Genomic DNA, 24,210 nt, shown 5'->3' with positions numbered 1-24,210 from the left:
TGATATAATGGATCACTGTTAGGTGAGAGCTCCAGAGCGGGCGAGGCAGGCAGTGGACGCTGGAGCAGGTGGCAGGACTTCCGCTGAGGCTCGGCTTACTGGCAGGACTCAGAGGGCGAAGGTGGTGAGCAGAGTGTGCTGGAGGTGGCTCGAGTAGCGCGGCAGGCAGAGAGGTGAAGGCAGCTCGACTGAAGACCGAAGAGATTCTGGTAGATCACGCTGGCTAGGATCACCAGCAGGCAATGGAACTGAAGCAAAGACAGGCAGAGTCAGACACGGAAAACGAGCAAACTAGAATACTAGACTGTGTCCGGATTTGGCCATGGCGAAGTACCGCAGTGGTGCACTGAGACAATCTGGTGATGATTGAAGGGTAGCGCTGGGTAGATATACTGTGAGGCTTGATTGGATGATGAGCATCAGGTGTGCCGATGACAGCAGGAGGGACACCAGAGTGCCACGCCCAGGCCAGTACACACACAAACACACACACACACACACACAGAGACAGACAGGACCGACAAGGAACACAGGGAGGGGGGAAACACAACAGCACACAAGGATAGGGGGAGAGATGTGGCTGAACTATGACAGGCAGAGTAGATACAGGAGGGGTCGTATACATTGGTTGGTTGTGTTAGACTTCTGTAGTCTAATGCATTGCTTTTATTTTAAACTGAGTTTTTTATAGTGGTTAAGTGTATTTACAATATTTACAGTAGTGAATTATCGTCATACGTAAACACAAGTAGAAGGGGAAAAGGGCCCACAGGTGGTGCCAAATCAAAAAACTAAAACAAAACTCAACCAACTAGGCACAGCACTAATCTATACTGAGAAAAGAAACGTTGGGGAAAAGAAAACCTAACTACTCTGACTAAGCCCCAAACAAAACACAGCGGGTGGTGCTCACCTCTAAACTAGTTCAATTAAATTTTATTAAAATAGCGCCAATTCATAACAGAAGTTATCTCATCGCACTTTTCCTATAGAGCAGGTCTAGACCGTACTCTTTATTATTTACAGAGACCCAACAACAAACTAGTGTGTTTATCAGGAACAGAACCTATGTGTAATGGAAAGGGGTACCCCACCTAGTCCTTTTCCCAATAACTGAGCAAACTAAAGGACAAGACGGTGTAGTCCCTCATTCGTCCAGGAGTGTTCTAACGTAGAAAAGGTTTCAGTCGTAGTCATCTGGACACTGTTTTCAGAATCAAGACGTTTCGGCTCCCATCCGGAAGTCATTCTCAATTGTGAATGACTTCCGGATGGGAGTCTTGATTCTGAAAACAGTGTCCAGATGACTACGACTGAAACCTTTTCTACGTTCAAACTAAAGGACAGTTTTCTAGAGTTAACTTGCTAAAGGAAATAGTCTGACTCTCTAGGCAGACAAAGAGAATGAAGAGCGGGAAACAGCATACACAATGGGTTTTTGTGTGCTGGCAGGGATAGGGCAGCAGAGCAGCAGATCCTGAAAAAACACTGAATCCATGGACAAGTTGGAGGTGTTATAGAAGCTGAGGGTTCATCTGATGCCTGGACTAGTCAGGTAAAGGAACCTATGTTTGGAGGTAGCAGAGAGCAGACAACAAAGAGGGAGGAAACAACAAGGACATGCACAAAAGCATGAAAATTTTAATCTGCAGAGTATCTAATAATGACAGCTGTCAGATAATTCCATCCATCCATCCATCCATCCATGTTCTTCTGCTTATCTAGGTGGCAGCAGAAAAAGCAGGGTAGTCCAGACGTCCCTCTCCCCAGCAACGTTTCCCAGCTCCTCCTGGGGGATCCTGAAGTGTTCTCAGGCCAGATGAGATATATAATCATTCCAGTGTGTTCTGGGTCTACCCCGGGGTCAGTTGATCCAATCAAAGAGTACAGTACAGTACATTGTAGGGATGCTATTAAAGTCCACAGCGCTCGACATTAGACAGACAGCTACAGTAAAAGTTGACAGGCACTACTAATTGGAAGTGCTTGGAAAACCTCCAAGGGGAGGCGCCCATGAGACATCCTGATCAGATGCCCGAACTACCTCAACTGGCTCCTTTCAATGCGAAGGAGCAGTGCCTCTACTCCAAGCTCCCTCCGGATGTCTGAGTTCCTTACCCTCTCTCTAAGGGTGAGCCCAGTCACCCCACGGAGGAAACACATTTTAGCCAGGCACTTGTTGCCGCGATCTCATTCTTTCAGTCACTATCCAAAGCACATGACCATAGGTGAGGGTTGGAATGTAGATCGACTGGTAAATCTTTGTCTTCCAATACTGGTCTGGCACAACACGCACATTACTGCTGACGCTGCCCCAATCCACCTGTCCATCTCACGCTCCATTTGACCCTCACTGGTGAACAAGACCCCTAGATACTTGAACTCCTTTGCTTGGGGCAGTAACTCACTCCCAGCCCAGAGGGAGTAATCCATCATTTTCCAGCAGAGAACCATGGCCTCAGACTTGGAGGTACTACCATCCCAACTGCTTCACAAATATATCACAAACAGAATCGGTGACAAGGGACAACCGTGGTGGAGGCCAACACCCACCAAAAAAAGAGTTTGACTTTGTGCCGAGAATATGGACATAGCTCTCATTTTGGCTATACATGGACTGGATGGCTTGTAGCAAAGGCCATGGACCCCAATCCTCCCACAGTACCACCCACAGGACGCCCCGGGGGACACGGTCGAAAGCCTACTCCAAGTCCACAAAACACATGTAGACTGGATGGGCAAACTCCCATGACCCCCCAGCAAACCCTGCAACGGTAAAGAGCTGGTCCACTGTTCCATGGCCAGGACAGAATCTGCATTGCTCCTCTTGGATCTGTGCTTCGACAATCCTGGAATAAACTTTCCTGGGGTGTCTGAGCAGTGTGATACCCTGATAATTGGAGCACAGCCCTCGGTCCCCTTTTTAACCCTCCTGTTATCTTCAAATTTACTAACATCTTTTATCCTTGTGGTCAATTTGACCCCAGCAATTTAGACCTCTAGAAAATGATGTAATTAAAATTGTTATCCAAGTTTATGTGTCAGGTACTTTTGTCATTTTGTTGACCACCTAAATGCCCCTTTAAATAAAACATAACCCCCCCTCCTGGACTGTGCATGCTAAATATATATTTTGATAACATATGTATTGTTTGAAGGGACATCACCCACGAAATGCAACCAGACATTCATCCACAGTTATGTGGGGGCCTGGATTGTAAAGAAAGGGTAATCGCTGGATCCACTTGTCGCATACATCCTGTACTGCTACGAGTTTGTCACGCCATCATCAGCTTCACTTTGTTTCTCTGTCATCAAAGCATATGACATGGGAGAAAACATGGAATGTCTTCAGAGACATGGTGGCTGGAAATATTGCCCTTCCAGTGTCAGCATTCGAAAAGGCTTGCTGTTGCTTCTCCTTTTGACTTGTACACGCCTGCCAAAATGAGCGACCCAGTGTAGGTTTACAAGTGGGTCACATCCAAGTCCTTCAAACTGTCCCCATACACGTGCCTACCCTCGAAGTTTGTCATCTCAAGTACAGTGGTGTGAAAAATTGTTCCTGATTTCTTTTTTTTTTTTTGCATGTTTGTCACCCTTAAATGTTTCAGATCATCAAACAAATTTAAATATTACTCAAAGATAACACAAGTAAACACAAAGTCCAGTTTTTAAATGAAGGTTGTTATTATTAAGGGAAAACAAAATCCAAACCTACATGGCCCTGTGTGAAAAAGTGATTGCCCCCTAAACCTAATAACTGGTTGGGCCACCCTTAGCAGCAACAACTGCAATCAAGCATTTGCAATAACTTGCAGTTATCTTGACTTGAGTCTTTTACAGCACTGTGGAGGAATTTTGACCCACTCATCTTTGCAGAATTGTTGTAATTCAGCCACATTGGAGGTGTTTTCAAGCATGAACTGCCTTTTTAAGGACATGCCACAGTATCTCATTTGGTTTCAGTATTGATATGCTCTGAGAACGCTTCCAAGTCTTGTTTCTTGATTTTCACAAAGGTGTCATCTATGTAGCGGTACCAATGACTTGGTGGTGTGCCCGGGAACGAGGACAATGCCTTCTTCTCAAAATGTTCCATGTACAGGTTGGCCACGATGGGAGAGACCGGAGAGCCCGTGGCACAGCCGCGAATCTGTCTGTAGAAGTGTCCCCGGAATTGGAAGTAGGTTGTGTTAAGACAGATGTCTAATAGTTTGCAGATGTGTTCAGGTGTAAGCTTGGTCCTTTCCTTCAAGGTGGAGTCCTCCTGCAGTCTTCTCCTCACCGCTGTCACTGCTTCCGAGGTCGGAATGCAGGTGAACAAGGACACAACATCATACGAAACCATCACATCATCTGGGTCCAACTGGGGATGTTTCACTTAGTCCACAAATTTCTGTGTGTTTTCCACATGATGTACTGTGTTCCCCACCAATGGAGCCAAGATTGTAGTCAAATGTTTGGCTACGTTGTATGTGATGGAATCTGTGCTACACACGATGGGTCTGAGTGGAACATTCTCTTTGTGAATTTTGGCAAGGCCATAGATGCAAGGAATGGCTTCCCCATGTTATAGTCTGTAGTACAGAGGCCTGTCTATCACCTCCTCCTTCCCAAGCTTCTGTAGACAGTCTATAACCTTCTTCTTGTAGCCATTAGTTGGAAGTTTTTGATATGTGGCTGTGTCTTCAAGAAGATTGTTGACCTTGGTTTCATAATCGGCTGTGTTCAGAATCACAGTGCAGCGACCCTTGTCTGCTGGTAAAATGTTTATGCTGTGATCCTTCTGCAGTGCTGAGAGTGCCCTCCTCTCTTCGGATGTAATGTTAGAAGGAGGCGGCTTCAGATTTTTATATTAATGTGAGCCGCAGCTGTTAAGCTCAACGCTAGCTAGCCACAAGTACCTTAGCAAAGTACCTCAGCAAAGTGTCTGTGTACCCGGCAGAAGTGTTGCTAGAAACTTCGTCTTAAACCATCATAAATTGATATTTTATCCAGTTTTAAGCCAAGTTTTCTATGCTACACTGCTTTCCTGGCCACTGCTTTACCTATATGTTTTAACTTGGAAAAAGTTTTCAGTCATAGGACGTGTGGATCTTAAGTGATTTTAAGCTGGCTGCAACTCGACGTGGTTTACCGGACTGCCTCCACTGCTGCTAGCTTAGCTAGGTTTGTTTTTAGCCCGGCGGCTAGGCTAGCCGGTCGCTTTTATTAAGGATTTTAAGCTTGTAGCACTTTTGTGGACTTAACTGTGGACTTTAAGCTTCGAAGCATTCTCACGGACTAAATGATGAGTGTGGATCTTGTCACCATACCGTCTCAAAGCTGAGGAATAGTATCGCCTGTCTGGAAGCCGAGCTCAGAGAAAAAGACCAGCTCATCCTGGAGTTCTCCACTGTCGCCTCGGCCCAGGCAAAACACCTGGCAGTCCTCAGCACATCTGGCTGCGGCAGCCGGACTGCGACCATCCCTACTTACTCCCCTGACTGCTCCACTGCAGCATTGGACAATGATCCCACTCTTCCGTGGCTCGGCTCCATCATCACTGGCGCCCCGGAGCATGAAACCGTTTCAGCTAAGCCTGAAGATCCGTGGCTCCTCATGGGTGCGAAGCCCAAAGCAATTGCCATTTCTACTCCGTGCCGAGCCCCAGTGGATGCACAGTCACTCGCCGGCGGGGGTGGTGAGAAGGCTCCAGTGAGTTCGACTCCACGCCAACTGGAGCACTGGACTGTAGCCTGTAAGGACAGACATGGTGCAAAGCGCCTGCCTCCTCCACCTTCACATCGGGACCTCCCGCTGGCCAACAGGTTTGACATCCTGGACACGCAGGACTTTCCTCCACTGGAGGGACGCTCCCTTCTTCCAGCGGTCAAGTCCTCCTCCTCTCGCCGCAAGTTACTGAAAGAGGCCGTGATCAGGAGAAGCTCTGGGGATCGCATTCATCCTGAGACGGCAGAGAACCCCTCTGCTAAGAAGGACGCCGCCCCCTCGCCGCAGCAGTCCCCGGCCACAGCTATCCCAGGGACGGCTGATGGAACTCAGCGGTCTCCACGATCATCGACTCTGCATCCTCTCATCCCCCCAACTACGCTGATCATTGGAGATTCCATAGTGAGGAATATCCACTTTGCTAATGCGGTCACACACTGCTTTCCCGGAGCTATGAACCCCGACATCCTCGAAAAGCTCCCCGGACTTCTGGCTGCACTCCCGACGACTATCAAAATCAAAATCATAGTCCATGTCGGCACCAATGACACCGCCCGTCAGCAATCGGAGCTGACGAAAGCAGACTTCATCCTCCTCTTTGACCTGCTCAACAGCACCGGAAAGCATGCTTTCATTTCAGGTCCAATTCCCTACACTGGGTTGGGGAATTGGCCATTTTAGCAGGATCCTCAGCCTTCATACCTGGCTCCAGTCTGTCTGCAGCACCCATGACATTGGTTTTATTCACAACTTTAACTTATTCTGGGATCGTTCTTCCTTGTTTGCACGAGATGGTCTTCACCCAAACAAGTCAGGTAGTCACATGCTGGCGGCTAACCTGCAGCACGCTGTGCTGTCCTCCTCACGTAGTTGACTATTTACATCACCTGTGTTAAATTATGATATAATTCTTCTTCGTGGCGTTTTTAAAATTCATGTTGATGACTCCTCTAATTCCCTTGCTGCTGATTTTTTAAATACCACTAACTCTTTTAACTTTCAACAACATGTGTCTGGCCAAACTTATTCCTGTGGCCACACCTTAGACCTAGTCTTTAGTCTGGGCCTGAAAACCCCATCTGTGGAAATCAGGGACATGTTTGTATCCAATCACCTATGCATTGTTTTTAACTGTGAATTAGAGGCTGCTAGTACTGTCTTATCCCGCTCTACGTACGCACACGTCCTTAATGAGCATAGTGCCTCAAAATTCTGTACACTGTTCAATTCTCCTGGCAGTGTGTTTCCCGATTCCTCCAACACCAACGATTTGGTTGATTATTTTAACTACTTGTGTTCTTCAACCTTAGATCTCATAGCTCCTCTAAAAAATAGACCAAACTTAAAGACTAGAAAACAGCCATGGTTAAATGACAGTATTCAAAGCTGTAAAAAGAAATGCAGAAGAGCAGAACGCTGATGAAAGAAATCAGGTCTCCAGGTCCACTTTGTGGCCATGAAAGAGTTATTACGCCTTTATAATAAAATGGTGAAGGATGCAAGAACATGTCATTTCTCTGCACTTATTTCTGCCCATCAGCACAACCCCAGATTCCTATTTAAGACTGTGGATCAGTTAGGTAACGCTGCCTCTCCTTGTGCCCCTGCTGAGTGTGATGCTGATTGTGAAAAGTTTCTTTTGCACTTTGCTGGAAAGGTGGAGTTAATTAGATCTGATATCACCCCCAATCCTGCCTTTTTAGATGTGGAACACCCGCTCAGGGATTCTTTGAGCAAGTTTTCTGCTGTTACTCTGCCTGAACTCACAGACATCATGTCTCTTATGAGAGTGTCCTCCAGCCCTCTGGACAAAATCCTAACTAGGTTTCTATTGGAAGTTATGGATTGTATTGCGCCCCTTTTACACATTATTTTTAACAGCTCACTGTCTACTGGCTGCGTCACTGATTCCTTTAAAACAGCTTGTATCCAGCCAGTCCTAAAAAAACCTAGACTTGATCCCACCCTCCTGGATAACTATTGCCCAATCTCCAAATTGCCTTTTATTTCGAAGATTCTCGAAAAACTAGCTAAGCAGCTTCTTGCTGCTGTGGAAAACAATAATACCTTTGAAAAGACGGACCAGTGACTGGTCAATCAAGTTGCCCTGCATAAATTTGTACTGGCCCCGGGCCATCGGTAATGTTGGACCCTGGCCCACTTCTAAATCTCCTCTGATGTGCATCTTTGTTATAACGTTACATTGTTTGAGGGAACTATAAAGTTAGATAACTGGACTCAACCATCACTAATGCTAACGTAGCTCCTCAGGGACTGAAGCTGCTATTTTTGTAATTTTTTACAATCTAACCGGTGACAACACATTAGTTAAGGTTTTAAGGACTATGACTGCCGGTAGTTGTTGTTAATTTTGTTTAAATATGCAGAACTGTAATTTTATTATTGTTGTTCGGACAATTTAGCTAAGATGGCTAATATGGACATACGTTAGTGTCCATTTTTTCCACACTAACTGACAACTAATGTTGTTATACTATTGGCTCACAAGCCTTGTTAGAAGCAGGAACCAAACGTCAGACATCTCACACAGAGATAAATAAAACATTCATTTTGGACCCATCGAAATTTTTTAAATGATTAATTCACAATCATAATTTTTTTTTTTAGGAAAAGTGATACTTTTATACTTTCTAAAAGCTCTGTGGATGTTTTTTTTAAAATATTCATCTACATAAAAATGTTATCAATATAACCTTTAAGTACAATACTTAAGTAAATGTATGTAGTTACTTTCCGTCACTGCAGAAAGGTCTGTGATGAGATTTGAGTGGAATTTTTAATTACATTTCAGTGCAAGTTGCTAATCCATTACATGTCCATAGTGTATTTTAAGGACATCCATTACACTATCAAGAACATGAGATATGAAGAACATATGTCCTATGTTATGCATGAGACTTGTTTTTTTTCTATTTTTACCAATTTTCACGAAAAAGAAATTGTTTTTACACAGAGCAGCGCAATTTAACCCCTTAACCCACAGGTTTCCCCCTTTTGTTTCCCTTCAAGTAGTGTTAAGGTTGTTACAAACATATTATTCAACTCAGTCAAACTCAACAGTATCATAAATATTCTGTTCCAGCTTATCATTGAAGATATATAATGTTTACACTGAGGGAAATATTTAAACCAAGACCCCATGTTTTTTATGACTTCACCATTCCATCAAAAGGAAATATTCTACATGTCTGCTCCATTATATTATATTAACATATTTCCCATATTTGGATCTTTGGACACTTTGGTATCTCCACGAGAATTTAAAATAAAGTTCTTTGGATTTTAACAATGGTTGGCTACACAGCATGAGGTTGTAATGACTGGCCCACCAGCAGGCCTGTGAGGTTAGAGTTTTAAACTGATTTTCACCCAGTGAACCAGCTCCTCTTGTATGTTTATGCTGCAATTTCAAATCCAGTTTTCACTCAGATTTTTATACTATACAGATTTGTTTGAAATTGTACTTTCATCTATTTTTTAATGTTGTAAATAAACACTAATACATTTCTACATTGTGTTTTGATAAAAAATTCAAATAATGAGCCCTATTTGACGGCAGCGGCGGATGGACGCCCACCATTGAGTCTGGTTCTGTCCAAAGTTTCTGCCTGTTTGAAGTTTTTTCATGCCACTATTGCCAAATGCTTGCTCATGGTGGGATTTGTTGGGTCTCTGTAAATAACATTATAAAGAGTACAGTCTAGACCTGGTCTATAGTTAAACTGTTATGAATTGGCGCTATATAAATAAAACTGAATTGAATTGAATAGTTACTGTATGCACATGACAAATTGCCCCTACAGTAAATACAGAGCTGTTCTCTGCATGTGCAACACACAATAGTAGAAGTGTACTGCATGGTTGGACATGTCGTACGGACTAGTTATTTTCTAATAAGAATAATTTATCCTAATAGTATAAAACTTCACTAGCATCCCCTAGAGACTATAATTTGCATTACATATCAAAAAGCAAATTATGCTCTGAATCAGTGTTGGACAGACAAAACAATTGCCAACATTGTGCCGCAATGCCTGTGTTTTTAATAATTATTTCTTATGTTAAAGCTAATTATTTTGTTGTTCTACATGTAATGTAATTTAGTAAATAATGACTGTATAACTGACTGAGTGATGATCTGTGTCTGCAGCTCTGCTCTCCTGTTCAGAAGGCTTTACCGAACTGGGCTACTATAATGGCTCAGTTTCCCACACGGACTCAGGCTCCCCCTGCCTGAAGTGGACAGACTTCCCAGACTATATGCAGCAGTACCCGGGCCGAGGCCTGGGGGAACATAGCTTCTGCCGAAACCCAGACCGAGAGGCCAACCCCTGGTGCTTCTTCAGGCAGAGCTCTGGTGCCATCGGCTGGGCCTACTGTGACTGCCATCAGGGTGAGCTGAGTGAGGGCACCAGGTATCTGAGGATGGATGGATGGATGGATGGATGGATGGATGGACAAATGAACAGAGGAACAGATGGATAGTTTGTGCCTCCCACTCTGTGCAGTGTGTACAGTTTGTCAATGCTGGAATACTAGCTGGCCCCAGATTTGCGGTGTGTTACTTTGATTATATATATATAAAAACTTCGTCCTTCACCCTCTGCTGTTGGTATCATCCTTCGAGCTCGGGTCCTCTACCAGAGGCCTGGGAGATTGAGGGTTCTGCGCAGTGTCTTTGCTGTTCCTAGTACTGCACTTTTCTGGACCGAGATGTCTGGTGTCCTTCCAGGGATCTGCTGTAGCCACTCCTCCAGTTTGGGGGTGACTGCCCTAAGTGCTCCAATGACCACGGGCACCACTGTCGCCTTCACCTTCCAGGCCTTCTCCAGCTCTTCTCTGAGCCGTTGGTATTTCTCTAGTTTCTCATGTTCCTTTCTCCTGATGTTGCCATCACTTGGTATTGCCACGTCAACCAAAACGGCTTTCCTCTGCTATAAAGATATATATATATATATATATGTATGTGTAGCGGCTGGATAGCTCAATTGGTAAGTCACAGGACTTTCACATGGGGGGACCCGGGTTAACCTCGGAGCGCAATGAGCAATGACCCATCATCCAGTGTGGGTCCTTAGGCAAGACCCTTCACGCTGCTGCCTACCTCATGATGATGAGTGACAATGGAATATATGACATGCCGGCTCAGACATCGCCCGGCCAAACAAGGTCTGCGTCAGGTGTTGGGGAACCAGGGCATCGAGACGACAAATGGGCTACTGGAACAAGATGGAAATGGGCGAGATGCGATAATAAGGCTCTGTTGGAATGCTACTACTCCAGTAACCCTAATCAGAGGGGTTACATGCGAAGGATGTGGGATGAATGGTTACTTCGAAACCCACAATCAAGGCTAACGGTGAAGCAACTAGTAGCTCAGTGTTCCAACATCCACAAGCGGCAACTGCTATCACAACTTGAGATTGACGACAACACAAATGCTACGGCAAGGGACCATCAGAAAGTCTCCTAGAAGATGTGAATGCAGCATTGAGAGCAATTCCTACCACAACCATCACTGAAACCAATGAGCTGATATACGCCTCAGCAGCAGTGATCCTAGAGATGCTTGGCTACAAGAGCAACCATGGGAGCCATGAGAGACAGTACCCACCATGGAAACGAAGGTTGGAGGCAAAAATCAAGGAGGCCCGGAGAGAAGTAAGTCAACTGACAGAGGCTGAGAGACGTGCAATGAGAAAGCAAGTACCCAAGAAGTACAACCAGATGCCCATACCTGAAGCACTCGAAACTGCCAAACAAAGGCTCCAAGCCTTGGCCAGCCGCCTAAAGAGATACACGAGAGATAATGAAGCCAGAAGAATAAACCGGCTGTTCGCAACCCAGCCTGCGAAAGTGTACGCTCAATGGCAGGGTAATAACAGCAGAGCAGACCCACCAAGGCTGGAAACGGAGCAGTACTGGAAAAGTATATGGGAGAGGGAGGCATCACACAACAGCGATGCACAGTGGCTGGCGGCTCTGAGAAAGGACCACAGCAACCTCCCTGAACAGAATCCAGTCACCATCACGGCAGCAGACATCTAAGAAAGAGTCTCAGGTATGAAGAACTGGACAGCACCAGGCCCTGACAGGATCCACACCTACTGGCTAAAGAAGCTCACTGCACTCCATGAGCGCCTAGCAGCACAAATGAACCTGCTAATGCTAAGAGATGGGACGCACCCTGAATGGCTTACCGAAGGGCGCACAATCCTGATCCTGAAGGATCCCGCAAAGGGTACAGTCCCATCCAACTATTGGCCAATAACCTGTCTCTCCACAACATGGAAGCTCATCGCGGCTAAGATAAGTGGACACATGGATCAATACATGAGCAAAGCACAGCAGGGCATCGGCAGAGGAACCAGAGGAGCCAAACACCAACTCCTGGTTGACAGAACAGTCACCCAAGACTGCAGAGCCCGACACACCAACCTGGATTGATTACAAGAAAGCATATGACTCAATGCCGCACACATGGATCACTGAATGCTTAGAGATGTACAACATCAACAGGACAGGACTGCATCACATATATATACACACATATATACATATATACACATATATACATATATACATATATATATATACATACACACATACATACACACATATATATATATATATATACTTACACACATACATACACATATATACATATATACACACACACACATATATAAAGAACAACAACTTTGTCCTTCACCCTCCGCGGGTGGTCTCATCCTTCGAGCTCGGGTCCTCTACCAGAGGCCTGGGAGCTTGAGGGTTCTGCGCAGTATCTTTGCTGTTCCCAGTACTGCACTCTTCTGGACCGAGATGTCTGGTGTTCTTCCAGGGATCTGCTGTAGCCACTCCTCCAGTTTGGGGGTCACTGCCCCGAGTGCTCTGATGACCACGGGCACCACTGTTGCCTTCACCTTCCAGGCCTTCTCCAGCTCTTCTCTGAGCCCTTGGTACTTCTCTAGTTTTTCATGTTCCTTTTTCCTGATGTTGCCATCGCTTGGTATCGCCACGTCAACCACAACGGCTTTCCTCTGCTGTTTGTCAACCACCACGATGTCAGGCTGGTTCGCCATTACCATTCTGTCAGTCTGGATCTGGAAGTCCCACAGGATCTTGGCTCGGTCATTCTCTACCACCTTTGGAGGTGTTTCCCACTTTGACCTCGGGGTTTCCAGTCCATACTCAGTGCAGATGTTCCTGTACACTATGCCAGCTACTTGGTTATGGCGCTCCATGTATGCTTTTCCTGCCAGCATCTTACACCCTGCAGTTATGTGCTGGATTGTCTCAGGGGCTCTTTGCACAGCCTACACCTTGGGTCTTGTCTGGTGTGGTAGATCTGGGCCTCTATTGCTCTGGTGCTCAGGGCCTGCTCCTGTGCAGCCATGATGAGTGCCTCTGTGCTGTCCTTCAATCCAGCCCGCTCTAGCCATTGGTAGGACTTCTTGATATCAGCCACTTCAGTTATGTTCCGGTGGTACATCCCATGTAGGGGTTTGTCCTCCCATGATGGTCCTTCCTCCAGCACGTCTTCCTCTGTTCCCCATTGCCTGAGACATTCCCTGAGCACGTCATCTGTTGGGGCCTTAGATGTTTCATCCTGGATAGTGGCTCTCACACTCACTAGTCCACGGCCGCCTTCCTTATGGCTAGCGTACAGTCTCAGGGTGCTGGATTTGGGATGGAACCCTCCATGCATGGTGAGGAGCTTTCGCGTCTTAACATCTGTGGTCTGTATCTCTTCCTTTGGCCACCTTATTATTCCCGCAGGGTATCTGATCACTGGCAGGGCGTAGCTGTTTATTGCCTGGGCCTTGTTCTTGCCATTGAGCTGACTTCTTAGGACTTGCCTTACTCGTTGGAGGTATTTGGCCGTTGCCGTCTTCCTTGTTGCCTCTTCGAGGTTGCCATTTGCCTGTGGTATTCCAAGGTACTTGTAACCATCCTCAATGTCTGCTATTGTTCCTTCTGGGAGTGAGACCCCTTCTGTGTGGACTACCTTCCCTCTCTTTGTCACCATTCGACTGCACTTCTCAAGCCCGAATGACATGCCAATGTCAGAGCTGTAGATCCTGGTGGTGTGGATCAGTGAGTCGATGTCCCGCTCGCTCTTAGCGTATAGCTTGATGTCATCCATGTAGAGGAGATGACTGATGGTGGCCCCGTTCCTGAGTCGGTATCCATAGCCAGTCTTGTTGATTATTTGGCTGAGGGGGTTCAGTCCTATGCAGAACAGCAGTGGGGACAGAGCATCTCCTTGGTATATGCCACATTTGATGGATACTTGTGCAAGTGGCTTGCCATTGGCCTCAAGGGTGGTTTTCCACAACCTCATCAAGTTTGCAATGAAGTCTCTTAGTGTCCTGTTGATGTTGTACATCTCTAAGCATTCAGTGATCCATGTGTGCGGCATTGAGTCATATGCTTTCTTGTAATCAATCCAGGCAGTGCACAAGTTGGTGTGTCGGGCTCTGCAGTCTTGGGTGACTGTTCTGTCATCCAGGAGTTGGTGTTTGGCTCCTCTGGTTCCTTCTGTGCTTTGCTCATGTATTGATCCATGTGTCCACTTATCTTAGCCGCGATGATGCCTGACATGAGCTTCCATGTTGTGGAGAGACAGGTTATTGGCCGATAGTTGGATGGGTCTGTACCCTTTGCGGGATCCTTCAGGATCAGGATTGTTCGCCCTTCGGTAAGCCATTCAGGGTGCGTCCCATCTCTTAGCAGCTGGTTCATTTGTGCTGCTAGGCGCTCATGGAGTGCAGTGAGCTTCTTTAGCCAGTAGGTGTGGATCCTGTCAGGGCCTGGTGCTGTCCAGTTCTTCATACCTGAGACTCTTTCTTGGATGTCTGCCGCTGTGATGGTGACTGGATTCTGTTCAGGGAGGTTGCTGTGGTCCTTTCTCACACAACAGTGTATATATATACACATATATACATATATACATATATATATACATATATATATATATATATATATATATATATATATATATATATATATATATATATATATATATATATATATATATATATATATATATATATATATATACATATATATACATATATATATATATATACATATATATATACATATATACATATACATATATATATATACATATATATATATATATATATATACATATATATATATATATATACATATATATATATATATATATATATATATATATATATATATATATATATATATACATATATATATATATACATATACATATATATATATATATATATATATATATATATATATATATATATATATATATATATATATATATATATATATATATATATATATATATATATATATATATATATATATATATATATATATATATATATATATATATATATATATATATATATATATATATATATATATATATATATATATATATATATATATATATATATATATATATATATATATATATATATATATATATATATATATATATATATATATATATATATATATATATATATATATATATATATATATATATATATATATATATATATATATATATATATATATATATATATATATATATATATATATATATATATATATATATATATATATATATATATATATATATATATATATATATATATATATATATATATATATATATATATATATATATATATATATATATATATATATAAAACTTTGTCCTTCACCCTCCGCGGGTGGTCTCATCCTTCGAGCTCGGGTCCTCTACCAGAGGCCTGGGAGCTTGAGGGTTCTGCGCAGTATTTTTGCTGTTCCCAGTACTGCGCTCTTCTGGACCGAGATGTCTGGTGTTCTTCCGGGGATCTGCTGTAGCCACTCCTCCAGTTTGGGGGTCACTGCCCCGAGTGCTCTGATGACCACGGGCACCACTGTTGCCTTCACCTTCCAGGCCTTCTCCAGCTCTTCTCTGAGCCCTTGGTACTTCTCTAGTTTTTCATGTTCCTTTTTCCTGATGTTGCCATCGCTTGGTATCGCCACGTCAACCACAACGGCTTTCCTCTGCTGTTTGTCAACCACCACGATGTCAGGCTGGTTCGCCATTACCATTCTGTCAGTCTGGATCTGGAAGTCCCACAGGATCTTGGCTCGGTCATTCTCTACCACCTTTGGAGGTGTTTCCCACTTTGACCTCGGGGTTTCCAGTCCATACTCAGTGCAGATGTTCCTGTACACTATGCCAGCTACTTGGTTATGGCGCTCCATGTATGCTTTTCCTGCCAGCATCTTACACCCTGCAGTTATGTGCTGGATTGTCTCAGGGGCCTCTTTGCACAGCCTACACCTTGGGTCTTGTCTGGTGTGGTAGATCTGGGCCTCTATTGCTCTGGTGCTCAGGGCCTGCTCCTGTGCAGCCATGATGAGTGCCTCTGTGCTGTCCTTCAATCCAGCCCGCTCTAGCCATTGGTAGGACTTCTTGATATCAGCCACTTCAGTTATGTTCCGGTGGTACATCCCATGTAGGGGTTTGTCCTCCCATGATGGTCCTTCCTCCAGCACGTCTTCCTCTGTTCTCCATTGCCTAAGACATTACTCTGTTCTCCATTGCCTGAGACATTCCCTGAGCACGTCATCTGTTGGGGCCTTATCATATATATATATATATATATAGGGCATCGAGACGACAAATGGGTTACTGGAACGGGACGGGGACATCGGAGCTCTCGGGGCAGTGACCCCCAAACTGGAGGAGTGGCTACAGCAGATCCCTGGAAGAACACCAGACATCTCGGTCCAGAAGAGTGCAGTACTGGGAACAGCAAAGATACTGCGCAGAACCCTCAAGCTCCCAGGCCTCTGGTAGAGGACCCGAGCTCGAAGGATGAGACCACCCGCGGAGGGTGAAGGACAAAGTTGTTGTTTTTTTTGGGAACCAGGGCATCGAGACGACAAATGGGTTACTGGAACAAGACGGAGATGGGCGAGATGCGATAATAAGGCTCTATTAGGAGTAGTAGCTTTCCAACAGAGCCTTGTTATCGCATCTCATTATACACACATATATTAATATATATACATGGCCCTGTGTGAAAAAAGTTATTGCCCCCTAAACTTAATAACTGGTTGGGCCACCCTTAGCAGCAACAACTGCGATCAAGCGTTTGCGATAACTTGCAATGAGTCTTTTGCAGCGCTGTGAAGGAATTTTGGCCCTCTCATCTTTGCAGAATTGTTGTAATTCAGCCACATTGGAGGGTTTTCGAGCATGAACTGCCTTTTTAAGGTCATACCACAGCATCTCAATAGGATTCAGGTCAGGACTTTGACTAGGCCACTCCAAAGTCATTCATTTTGTTCTTCAGCCATTCAGAGGTGGACTTGCTGGTGTGTTTTGGATCATTGTCCTGCTGCAGAACCCAAGTTCGCTTCAGCTTAAGGTCACGAACAGATGGCCAGACGTTCTCTCTCTTCAGGAATTTTTGGTAAACAGCAGAATTCATGGTTCCATTTATCATAGCAAGTCTTCCAGGTCCTGAAGCAGCAAAACAGCCCCAGACCATCACACTACCACCACCATATTTTACTATTGGTATGATGTTCTTTTTCTGAAATGCGGTGTTACTTTTACGCCAGATGTAGTGGGAGACACACCTTCCAAAATGTTCAACTTTTGCCTCATCAGTCCACAGAGTATTTTCCCAAAAGTCTTGATGATCCCCAAGACTTTTGGGACAATACTCTGTGGACAAAAATTTTACTTTTCGGAAGGTGTGTGTCCCATTACATCTGGCAGCGGTGGTGGTAGTTTGATGGTATGAGGCTGTTTTGCTGCTGGGTCAACAAAAAATCCAGGCTGGGTGAGGACAAATCAGTGAAGCAGCTTCCCAGCAAGCTTCAGACAAAACTTTACATTACCCATTACCTCCTACATTTGGCACTTCAACATATGATGAATTTATTCAAATAGAAGGCTGAATCTTTCTACACTTTACCGTTTCGTAACTTACTGTTTCTCTCTTATTTTCAACAATGTATACATTCAATATTCCTTTGTTGATAGCTACTACTGTTGCAAATTACAGTTAAAATTTTACCGGCTATAGCCCAGTTTCCTATTAGCATGGCTACATTGTGCTCTGGCTATGTCACAGCTACCAGACACAATCTGCTACCATTCCAGCCAATGCACCAATGACGAATGCACCCATCAAAAAAAATTTATTTGTTTTTCCATGTATAATAACAGGTTTACCTGTGGGAATTCTTCCTCCGTCATTTGCAGGTGCAGCCAGATTGGTGGGGGGGCCATCAGACAACAGCGGACGTCTGGAGGTCTACCTGAATGGCCAGTGGGGGGCAGTATGTGACACGCACTGGACCGACCGTGATGCCAGCGTCATTTGCAGACAACTCGGACTGGGGTGAGGGCAGTCTCACAGAGCCAGACATGTTTCTAACAACAATTCATATGTGGAGACAATTAGTCGAAACCATGGTTGTGAACAGCAATGAATGCTGACAAAGCTACAATCAATCTGACTTTTTTCAATTTTAGTTTGAATCACTGCCTCTACTTTGGGCCTTCATGAGGAATTGGATTTGTTTCGAAATTTCAGACTGGGTTTGCCGTTTTCTTGTTTAAAATACTACTTTAAACTGGGTGCAGTTTGCCTCAGTTCTGTTTTTGGATAGGCAAGTTGCCATTTACAATGTTCTGGAAGGTTACAGACAACTTCTTGATTGGCCTAGTGGTAAACATTATTATTTGTGACTGTTCTGACCCTGATCTGCAAACCAACTATGTTTAGAATTGTGACCCTCCCCATCTGATCACTTTTTGCAATGGTAGAATGTAACTGAGTACAATTACTCAAGTACTGTACTTAAATACATAATAATTAATTTAAAAAAAAAAGTTCTTCTACTTAACTGGAGTACTTTTTTGCTTCACTACATTTCAGAGGGAAGTATTGTATCTTTTACTCCTCTACATTTATCTGACAGCTATAGTTACAAAACACAAACTTATTTCAATTGAATTCAGTTTTACTTATATAGCGGCAATTCATAACAGTGCAATTCATTGCACTTTTCCTACAGAGCAGGTCTAGACCGTACTCTTTAGAATATTATTTACAGACCCAACAAATCCCACCATGAGGAAGCACTTGTGGCAAGAAGAAACATCCTTTTAACAGGCAGAAACCTCAGGCAGAACCAGACTCAATAGTTGGCGGTCATCCGCCGCCGTGAGAGAGAGAAGGGGGTGGGAGAGAGGGAAGCACAATGCAAATTCCACCTAGAAGTTTAAAATAGCACTAAAGTAATTGTAGTGGTAATATTAATACAGTAATAATAATAGGAATGATAGTCATAGGAATAATAATGACAATAATAGTAACAAAGCCAATAACAACTGTAGTAGCAGTTGTCGAGCAGGAACACAGGGGCAGCAGGTGGCCCACAACCACAGATCCAGTCTCTGCAGCTCCCGAGGCAGAAATACCTGCTGAAAGCGACAGAAGGAGAGAGGAAAGAGCCAAGAAAGCACAAAACTATGGGAAAGAGAAGATGTTGAGTTAGTAACATGCAGTAATGGGATAAAAATGCATAGAGATGGAGAGGGAGAGGAGAGAGGAAAGAGGTGCATAATGTAAAGTTCAGGACTCACCCAAGCGAGCCCTAACTATAAGCTTTATCAAAGAGGAAAGTCTTAAGCATACGCTTAAATGTGGTGGTGTCTGCCTCCTGAACCCAAATTGGGACTTTGGCGTGCACGGAGGACTCACTATTTACATGTACAAACTGAGATCAATCTGATAGATAGGATTTAAACCAGCTTAGTGCGGTTCTTTTAATGCCAATTGAATGTTCCAGTCTCTGTAATAGGATGTGATGGTCAATGGTGTCGAATGCAGCACCAAGATCTAGCAAGTACAGAGACAAGTCATTTGTAATTTTCACCAGTGCTGTCTCTGTGCTATGATGCACTCTAAATCCTGACTGAAAATCCTTGAATAAACTATTGTTACATAGAAAGTCACACAACTGATTGGCGACTGCTTTCTCAAGGATCTTAGAAAGAAAGGGAAGGTTAGATATAGGTCTATAGTTGGCTAAAACCCCTGGATCAAGAGTGGGCTTTTTAAGAAGCGGTTTAATTACAGCTACTTTAAAGGACTGTGGTACATAGCCTGTTAATAAAGACAGATTGATCATATCCAGTAAAGAAGTGCTAACTAAGGGTAAAACGTCTTTAAGCAGCCTACTTTGAATGGGGTCTAAGAGACAGGTTGATGGTTTAGATGAATTACTCGTTGAAGTTAGTTGAAGGTTGGTAGGAGTAAAGCAGTCAAAATATATATATCAGGTTTTACAGTTGTTTATAAGGTTCCTGTGTTTGAAGATAAGTCGGTACTGGTTGAGGGCAGGATGTGATGAATTTTTTCTTTTTCTGTTAAAATTTTATCATTATAAAATATAATGAGTTGTTATGGATTGAATTACTCAACAGTAAATTAAGTACTTATTAGCTCCACTTCGACCACAGTAACAGTAAAGTAACGTAAAACTTCATTTAGAAGCTAACTCTAACACTAGCCATCTTGATGCGCTCCGCTCTCTCACCATGGATGTTTGTCTCTCACCCACATCCATGCTCTCACCAGCACCGGTGGTGGGCGGGCATTCAGAGATCCAGAATTTTTCAATGAGGGAGAGAGACTAGATGTGCTTCCAGCCCGTTTTCAGAGTTTCTTTTACTTTTTAGAAATGCATGGGCCTGGGGGAAGTGAGAAGTAGCTGGAGGCAAGGACAGAGGGGCAGACTGAGCAAAATAAAAAAAACAGAGGCAGCCATCATGACAGCGATTGTGCGGCAGCAGTTTCCTACTTAGTAAGGAGGGAGAAATAGAAGTTACCTGGATGTAACACCAGTTATGTAAGAAAGTATGTAGCACAGTGTACCTGTATATTACAAAATCAAGTAATGTAAATACAGTTGCTGTGGAGAATATAATTAAAAGCATGATACAGCCTGATCACATACAATACATCCCTGTAGTGTTGTGGTGGTGCTATCAACCGATGAAATCTGATGCTGAATTATAAAACCAAGGGACCCCTGATAACCCCTTGCATCAACTACAAAGCAAACTAAATAAACTGAAGGTTACAACATTGAAGTTGTAGCTTATAGACTTTGGAAGTCACTAGCTATTCTCCCCAGTGAGCTACCACCATATTTCCTATTTTATCTGTGCAGTTTGTTGTTGCTTGGCAAATGTTTTTCCTGTTTTTCTGGGAAATGTCAAAAATTTTGGGGAGCAATGCTGCCAATTGCATTTAGCTTAGTAGGACTAGCTTCCATTAGAATACTTGAAGATCTTCCATTGACATTTCCATTGTTTCTCTGCTGTCCATGCAGTGAGATTGGCACAGCCCTGCAGCATTCCTACTTCGGCCCATGTTCCATCTTCCACTATGAGCGTCTGGGTTGCCGTGGTAATGAGAATTCCCTACTAGAGTGCCGGAGCAGGAAGTTTGTCACCACTGACTGTTACCATGGCAACGAAGCAGGGGTGGTTTGTGCTGAACCTGAAGGTGAGACCAGGGTGCCACCTCAGATTATATAAACAAATACATCACTAATAAATAATATCAAATGTATTGTGGATGCATTATATACACATAATGCTGAATACATGTCACATAATACATAATTGCACTGCTGGCAACAATACATAGTGCTAGGATTTTGTATTGTTGGCATGGGTTGTTTATATCAGAATACTTTCAAGACCCCAATTGCCACACTTATCAGCATTCCCTCAGAACTTAGTAACAGATTATAACCAGAAGTAAACAATCCCTGTCCAAAACTGACTGGGTTTCATTGGCTACAGTTTGCTCCCAGTGGTTCACATTTATAGTGCACATCCAAAAGCTTTTAATGCAGCCCAGTACACAGACATTCACATCAAAATGATGCCTTAGCTCACTGTGACATATATGTGACAGCTGGAATCTGTGCCTCTATGGAGCCTGTGAAGATAGTGACGATTATTATAATAGTGTCTTTGTTTTGACATACAGCTGACTAAAATACACGGCTGAGGGGCACACAGGGGTAAGAGCACATGCCCACCACTGCAGGGACTTCTGAAATCTTTCCAAAAACAACACCATATTTTGGTAATATGTGTATCAGTGGCTCAATTTGTTGCTTTACCTTTTGTTTTTCAGGCACTGGCATCCCTTTGAGGCTGGTGGGAGGCCTGGAGGACTTTGAGGGCCGTGTTGAGGTGTACCATGATGGCAGGTGGGGAACCATTTGCAATGACCAGTGGGATGACACTGATGCTGAGGTGGTGTGCCGACAGTTGGGCCTGGGGTAAGAACAACTTCTGTGCTACTACTACACAAAGAATATCAGGATCAAACTCCCAGCTGTGGCACCTTATTAGCATCTCTTCTGATCTAAAACCCTCTGTTTAAAAGTCTAAATGAAAACAGAACTACCAAGGCATGTAGACATGCCTACAGACACAAGAGGCATGTATCAATATCAATATACAGTGGTGTGAAAAAGTGTTTGCCCCCTTCCTGATTTCTTAGTTTTTTTGCATGTTTGTCACACACATGTGACAAACATGCAAAAAGACGAATAAGAAACCATTTTTCACACCATTGTATTGTGATAAAACTACTCCGAGAGCAGTTCACAAAGACATTAATAGAATTCTTCTTTTCCTTTCAGCTGTTCCCTTTCAGGGGTCGCCACAGCGAATCATGTGCCTCCATCTAACCCTGTCCTCTGCGTCCTCATCACTCACACCAATTAACTTCATGTCCTCTCTCACTGAATCCATAAATCTCTTCTTTGGTCTTCTCTTCTCTTCCTCTAGACCTCCTGCCTGGCAGCTCCAACCTCAGCATCCTTTTACCAATATATTCACAGTCTCTCCTCTGAACACGTCCAAACCACCTCAATCTGGCCTCTCTGACTTTATCTCCGAAACATCTAACATGAGCTGTCCCTCTGATGTACTCATTCCTGATCCTGTCTATCCTCGTCACTCCCAACGAGAACCTCAACATCTTAAGCTCTGCTACCTCCAGCTCTGCCTCTTGTCTTTTCTTCAGTGCCACTGTCTCTAAGCTGTACAACATCGCTGGTCTCACCACCGTCTTGAACACCTTTCCTTTCATTCTTGCTGATACTCTTTTATCACACAACACATCTGACACTTTTCTCCACCCGTTCCAACCTGCTTGCATTCGCCTCTTCACCTCTTTTCCACAGTCTCCATTGCTCTGAACCGTTGACCCTAAGAACTTAAAGTCCTGCACCTTCTTCACCTCTGCTCCCTGTAACCTCACCGTTCCACCTGGGTCCCTCTCATTGACACAAATGTATTCTGTCTTACTGCGGCTAAGCTTCATTCCTCTGTTTTCCAGAGCAGACCTCCATCTCTCTAGATTTTCCTCCACCTGCTCCCTGCTCTCACTACAAATCACAATGTCATCCGCAAACATCATAGTCCATAGAGATTCCTGTCTAACCTCATCTGTCAGCCTGTCCATCACCAGAGCAAACAAGAAGGGGCTCAGAGCAGATCCTTGATGCAGACCCACCTCCACCTTGAACTCCTCTGTCACACCTACAGCACACCTCACCACGGTCTTACAGCTCTCATACATGTCCTGCACCACTCTAACATACTTCTCTGCCACTCCAGACTTCCTCATACAATACCACAGCTCCTCTCTCGGCACCCTGTCATACGCTTTCTCTACATCTACGAAGACACAATGCAACTCCCTATGACCTTCTCTGTACTTCTCCATCAGCATCCTCAAAGCAAATACTGCATCTGTTGTACTCTTTCTAGGCATGAAACCATATTGCTGCTCACAAATGCTCACCTCTGCCCTTAGCCTAGCTTCCACTACTCTTTCCCACAACTTCATTGTATGGCTCATCAGCTTTATTCCTCTGTAGTTGCCACAGCTCTGCACATCTCCCTTGTTCTTAAAAATTGGCACCAGTACACTTCTCCATTCCTCGGGCATCCTCTCTCTCTCCAAGATCTTGTTAAACAAACTAGTCAGAAACTCTACTGCCACCTCTCCTAGACACTTCCATACCTCCACAGGTATGTCATCAGGACCAACTGCCTTTCCACTCTTCATCCTCTTCAACGTCCTCCTCACTTCACTCTTGCTAATCTTCCTGCTCCACACCAGTCACTTCTTCTACTCTTCATTCCCTTTCATTTTCCTCATTCATCAACTCTTCAAAGTACTCCTTCCATCTTCCCATTACACTCCTGGCACCTGTCAATACATTTCCATCCTTATCTTTAATCACCCTAACCTGCTGCACATCCTTCCCATCTCTATCTCTTTGTCTGGCCAACCTGTACAAATCCACCTCTCCCTCTTTAGTGTCCAACCTAGCATACAAGTCCTCATA

General features: G+C 43.9%; 1 protein-coding gene across 5 annotated transcripts in view; it reads left to right on the top strand.

Annotated features, from left to right (window-relative positions):
* si:ch211-51a6.2 (neurotrypsin) overlaps nucleotides 1-24,210 on the top strand; it is a 50,520-nt gene that overhangs the window by 11,328 nt on the left and 14,982 nt on the right. For 2 of the 5 annotated variants that reach the window (XM_044213040.1, XM_044213041.1), the window contains exons 3-6: nucleotides 9,887-10,129; nucleotides 18,017-18,155; nucleotides 21,160-21,335; nucleotides 21,978-22,125. In XM_044213040.1, coding sequence (XP_044068975.1) covers nucleotides 9,887-10,129; nucleotides 18,017-18,155; nucleotides 21,160-21,335; nucleotides 21,978-22,125 — 706 coding nt within the window. Of the gene's footprint in view, nucleotides 1-237; nucleotides 468-9,886; nucleotides 10,130-17,087; nucleotides 17,217-18,016; nucleotides 18,156-21,159; nucleotides 21,336-21,977; nucleotides 22,126-24,210 lie in introns of those variants that run through there. The other 3 variants (XM_044213042.1, XM_044213045.1, XM_044213043.1) reach the window with 3 other exon arrangements.

This window comes from Siniperca chuatsi, linkage group LG11, assembly GCF_020085105.1.
Source record: "Siniperca chuatsi isolate FFG_IHB_CAS linkage group LG11, ASM2008510v1, whole genome shotgun sequence".
NCBI classification, from domain to species: domain Eukaryota; kingdom Metazoa; phylum Chordata; class Actinopteri; order Centrarchiformes; family Sinipercidae; genus Siniperca; species Siniperca chuatsi.
The sequence above is the reverse complement of the archived record's forward strand: the minus strand, read 5'-3'. Positions and strand labels throughout refer to the sequence as shown.